We start from the raw sequence: 6,000 nt of genomic DNA, 5'->3' as shown, positions 1-6,000 counted from the left end.
TGAAATACTGACGGATTAAATAACAGCAGTGATCTTTGTATATAATGCAGTACCCAACCTGGACAACAGGTCAAGAAAGGATGTTTCAGTCTCTACTTTGATTCTACATAACCACAACATTTGAGGCATCTATCTGTGAATCACTGGTCATGAAGATCTTTATGGAGTACCATAACGGTCATTTCAGCTTCATCAGTATTTTACATGAGCCTTAACCTTGGAATCCCTTTGACTTTACAGACAATGAAGAGTCGTGACAACTTTTTCAAATGAAAGAATATAAACTCTGGCAGTTTCACTCACTGTCATGTACTGTCAACTAAGCATCAGTTAATATATGGTAACAAGTATGCATTTTGGCAATACATTTGTTTTCAATATAGCTGCTGTGGCAACCATATTGAAGATATCAAGATTTGTAGGTAGTTTACAGACCCTGCTGGACAGGCAGGCCTTGGCATAAGCTGACTTCACATCAGGTGAATGGAACATTCACAGAATCTGAGCATACAAAATCTTTCTGGTCGCTGACAATAATATCAAAATGAGTTTCATATCATTTGCAAGTTCATTAGAAGAAGTTCTAAAGGGTTTATCATAAGAATTACACAAACAATTATAAGACATATCATGCACCGATAAGCTATATGAACACAATGAATGTACAGATGTTTGTCAAATCACAAGAGATATCTTGGTCAAAGCAGTTCATAAGGGAACTTCAATATTTGATATCACAGGAGCTTTTAGATAGGGTTGCAACTACAGTGGTCTAACATACACTTGAAAGTCCTGAAATGTCCCACAGCAGTGGACAAACAAAATTGTTCTAAATATGATGTATTTGGGGATATTAATATTATGTATAACATCTAAAACATTTCTAATGACTGGGAGTAGGTACTTGATATTTAAGCTTCTGTAACTGAATAAGACGGTACAATGTACCCATATTCCAAGTTGAAACCTCCAATCTGTACGATATCTGTTGAGTTTTCCCAGTGAGGAATGTCTTGTCTAAACTTCAGTTGGAAGGTGACAGTACTTTTTGTTCCTGAGTATAACGACATGCATTTTAAATCATCTTCAACTCATCTTCAGTGTACTCAGCCCAGGAGATGAACTATGGAAGATCACATTCAAGCAGTCAGCCCACTGAGACTGTCCAAATGTTTTCTCATGTGAGATTCAAGAGACTGAAACAGAAATGTAAACAGTCAGTTACAAAAACAAATCTGCTTTGCTTCAGAAAAATTCAAACAAACCTGCAGAGGATTCTGATTCTTTGAAAAGAGTCCTCCTTGGGGTACCGGTACTTAGGATTTTAAAATGGGCATTTTAATGCTTATATGACAGTTGTAACTATATTTTTCAATAAAATATTTACAAAACAAAAAAATCATTTTTATCTTGTTCAGCCACCCCTACAGGGCCCCTGGGGGCACCAACAACCAAGAGCAGGTAACTCTAAGCATAAACCTTGTACCTCACTTTTCATGCTGAACGTAATCACACAAAATGAGGGGAGGTGGGCGCCCAACCCCAAGGAGGACTCTTCTCAAAGAATCAGAAATCTCTGCAGGTTTGTTCGATTCTTTTTTCAAAAGATATCCTCTTTGGGGTACTTATAAGCATAAGACTCCCATAGACAGAGAGTTGGGAGTGGTATTCTGTCTGGCACACTAAACCACACGCTAATTTCCCAATCGACGGAGAGAGAGAAAACACACTTACCCTGACACCTGACTGCCGCTGTAAATCAGGCGGGGGCTGTGACTAGGGGTGGGACAACAGCTGTCAAGCATATTAGCCCGATAGGCTGAGAACACATCAGAAAACATGATTTTACACGCCGTTACATGAAAGGAACCTGCAATCTTAAGACGATAAGAGTCTGGCAAGCAAATACTAACCCTGTCTTTAAGAAAGACGGTGAGTTCAGGATCCGCTGACATTGCATGAATGTCGCCAACCCTCCTGCCAGACGTTACCGCCAAAAGAAAGGCTGCCTTCCAACTTAACAGCTGGAGTGAAAGAGACGAAAGATTGTAAAAGGGAGGACCTGACATCCAAACAAGAACGATGGACAAGTCCAACCGGGGACCAATCCGCCGGACAGTCGGACAGATTCTGTCCACATCTGCAAAAAAGCACTGCACCATAGGGTGTTGTCCTAAGAGGACATCTGGCGGGTATGTGGAAGGCAGAGATTGCTGTGGGTGGAGTAGCCTCGGATAGTATACGCGGCTAGACCGGCCTCCAACCGAGACTGTAAAAGCTCCAGTACTTCGACTAGATTCGAAGAAAAGGGATCAAGAATCACTCTGTTTCCACACCAGCACGCATAACAGGTCCATCTATCCTCATATTGAACGTTTGTCCCATCCCTCCGCAAAGGCAGAATTGTGTCTGATGCAGATATTCCACTCGCTTGGAGGCAATTCCTGACAGTGGCCATGCCACCCACTGAATCCTGGGATTCGGGTGCAGCGCTCCGTTCTGGGATAGCTGGTGCGGTCGAAAGGGTAATAGTACAGGAGGCTGAGCCAGAAACCTGAGAATTACCGGAAATCAGTGTTGAGCCGACCAAAGAGGTGCAAGAAGCACACGTAGTCACGCTGGTTGGGTGGTTAGCTGCGAGAGAACCTTGGGTGTCAGGGGTACAGGTGGGAAGGCCCCACCTTCCTGAGCAAAACACTGGTATCTGATTCACCACTCCAGAGGCAACCAGATCCACCTGGAATGACCCGAACAACTGGAAGATAATCCTGAATATCCCCCAATTAAGCATCCACTAGTGGGGGACTAGTATATGCCAGGAGAGTGCATCTGCACGAACGTTGTCTACCCCCCGTGTGATAAACAGGCATCAGCCAAATGTTGAACTGGTCGCACCACAGTAGAAACTGCCATGCCTCGCCTCCTGAAGGAGAGTCGGTGACACCGTACCGCCATGCTTCAGGATGTAGGTCATTGCCATCTGGCTGTCCATTTCTAGACGAACCAACCAGCTTCGAACCTGTACCACGAGGCGTTTGAACACCATCTGGACTGCTCTCAATTCTAACACATTGATGTGCAGGCTCACCTCATTTTCCGACCAAAGGCCCGACAATGTGAGGTCGCCTAAGAGGAATGAGGAATCAACCACTCTGGAGTCCTCACGTAATTCTCTGAATGGGACCACTTCTCAGCTAAAGCTTGCTGTATCGGTAGCTTCCTCAACCACGCATGCCAAACTACGTCCACTGTCGCCGCCATGTTGCTTAGCAACCGAAGCCATGTCCGATGGGACTGGAGGAGACAGGGAGACCATGCCTCACCTTGTCTCAAACCTCGCTCCCAGAAAGACCAGATCCTGTGTTGGAACAAGCTCTGAGTTCTTGAGATTGATAATCCAACCCAACTTGGTGAGAATACTTATCACTGAAAATGTTACATCTCGACTCAAGTGAGTGGCAAGCACCCGGAGTAACCAGTCGTCCAGGTGCCGGTGGCAACACTGAACGGCAATGCCAGTACAGCTTGTTGTGTCGGGGAATACCGGGCTACAGAAAGCCACAAACGTGCACCAGATGGGAGTGCACCTCCGTAAGTTGCCGTGCCCGTACTTGGGATGAGACGTCATCCCCGCCCTGTACAATGTCAACGAGCTGCCTTTGGAGAGCAGACAAGTATGCCAAGTGTATAACTACACGGAGCTGCTGGCCCGCATTATGTAACTGTTCCTCGACCGTTTGGTAAGCGGCCTTAAGAGCTTGACTATTGGAAGCAAAGGGAGGCAGGCGCCTGCCTTGCCTGGCCGAGGCCAGGGTAGTGCCAGAAGAACCACCCAGTGTGATGGAAGAATAAATACAATTGTCCAACAACCCCTCCTTACCCCAACAGGTAGCGCCGGTTCCCGGGGATCGCATACCCAAAAGGAGAGGGTTAATAACCTCGCTAATAAGGGAGGGTAATAATCGAAGGTGAGTCTCGGGGACTCAGCTTGGAGCGAATGCTTCCCCTGGAAGCCTGAAGTCTGAGAGGAAACCACCTGCGGCAGAACAGCTGGGATGCGATCTCGCACCTGCCGCAGGGAGGAACCAAGCGAGAAAGATACTTCCCCTGGCGCCTCCCTACCCTCATCATCCTCCATTGACTCCTCGTCCCTATCCTCAAGAGCCAAAATGGAGGCGGGAACCGAGGGAGTTAAGGAGAGAGATAAAGGGTCAAAAAGAGTGAGGGAGCTTGAATCGACTGACTGCGCAAGGCTGCAACTCATCTGATAGTTACTTAAAGTCTAGCTTGATTATTTTAGACTAAGTCCAAATCGTTTCCACGGAACCGGGAAAATAAAAATGACAAAAATCTGTAAATAGCAAAAGGCACCACTTCAAGATCAGTTTCATATATCTGCCAAGTTCTGTTGAAAGATACTGAACGGTTTTCGAAATGAAGCCCAACCCTCCCTTTTGAGACTAAGTCTGAATCGTTTCCATGGAAACCGGGAAAAATATAAATGTAAAAAATCTGTAAATAGCAAAAGGCACCACCTTACGTTCAGTTTTGATATATCTACCAATTTTTGCTGAAAAATATTGAACGGTTTTTGAGTTATATGCTTTGGAAACAAAATGATTACGGACGGACAGACATATATATAGTCGATGCTCCGTCCGTCCATAATAAACATTAAAATAAACATGGCTTACCAGTATTTCACTGAAATATAAACAAGAAGACAAAGTCATCAATATCCCCTGCAATGGCAAAATACTCTTCATGATTATGTCTGCGAGTTATGATTATGTCAAATATTTAGGTGTGTATCTAGAAAAGTGGAAAGAGAGTTTTGAAAGGTTTTTGAAGTTCTGCTCCAGAAAGGAGCACAATCACCAATTTCAGTCTATGTCAAACTTGTTGCCATGGAAATGCCCACAATATTTTATTCAGAATTCCAAAACTACCAAAAAAGGAACCAGTACACCACCAGATCTATCTATGTGCCATGTTTGGTGAAGAAATAGCGAACGGTTTTAGAGTTCTGCTCCGGAAAAGAGCACTACCACTAATTTCAGGCTAAGTCAAACTTGTTGCCATGGAAATGCCAAAAAAGCTACTGAAAAAATTTGAACACCGCAAAAGCCACCATCTTGCAAGCCACATGGCTTGAGAACGAGCGGACAGGCAGTCAAGTTACAACATATGATTAATGAAAAAAGCAACGTACAATTCTGCCTATCGCCCGTGTGATAAGAAAAGTACCATACAAACAGTATTTGCCTCTTTGTCACTCATAGTCACACACAAGGAAATTAAATCCGCTGAACACACGCACACGTCTTTCCAGCAAGAGCGACAGCATGAACGCAAGTTTACGATAAGAGTTACCTGCTCCTTGCTGTTGGGGCCCCCAGGGTACCTGTAGGGGTGGCTGAACAAGACAAAAACGATTTTTTTGTTTTGTAAATATTTTATTGAAAAATATAGTTACAAATATCGTAGGATTTCAAAATGGACATTTTAATGCTTATAGTATCCCAAGGAGGATCTCTTTTGAAAAAAAGAAAATGACTAAAGTGCAGTGTGCGAAACTGTTTCTAAATATTGCTAGCCAGTTGAGCTTTACAGTGGAGATTTACTGGCCTGATTGGATTTTTTTACTAGCCATGGGCTTGAGGGCCAGTGCTTATTTCGCACACTGCCAATGTGACTGTATGTTGATGTCTGGGACTTGTGTTAAAGAGTCAATGACGCTCGGTCAGATACCATAGGAAGGACAATCGTTTCATATAATTCGTATGTAATGAGACTGAGTGTAGTATTTTATTTATTACCCACGTCTTACCTGCATAAAATTGACAAAAAAGCATATTTTTGTTGTTTTTATGCTTTCAAACTGAAACTGGTTTCATAAAGAGGTTGCAGAAGAATTTTGCATGACGTCACACTGTATTGACGTCACAACGCCATTCTCGTCTGCCACCTCGTTATCAAAGGTACCCTTGGTAGTCGACG

General features: G+C 43.9%; 1 protein-coding gene across 1 annotated transcript in view; it reads right to left on the bottom strand.

The window, feature by feature from the left end:
* Positions 1-283: 283 nt before the first annotated feature.
* LOC124286612 (zinc finger protein 106-like) overlaps positions 284-6,000 on the bottom strand; it is a 64,110-nt gene continuing 58,393 nt past the window's right edge. Inside the window, exon 15 of the mRNA XM_046722993.1 lies at positions 284-1,196. Within this exon, the coding sequence (XP_046578949.1) occupies positions 1,140-1,196 (57 nt within the window). The 3' untranslated portion in view covers positions 284-1,139. The remainder of the gene's footprint in view (positions 1,197-6,000) is intronic.

This window comes from Haliotis rubra, unplaced genomic scaffold, assembly GCF_003918875.1.
Source record: "Haliotis rubra isolate DU_JTF1 unplaced genomic scaffold, ASM391887v1 Scf388, whole genome shotgun sequence".
In the NCBI taxonomy this organism is placed as follows: Eukaryota; Metazoa; Mollusca; class Gastropoda; order Lepetellida; family Haliotidae; genus Haliotis; species Haliotis rubra.
Note: the sequence above shows the minus strand (reverse complement) of the source record. Positions and strands in the feature narration are given on the sequence as shown.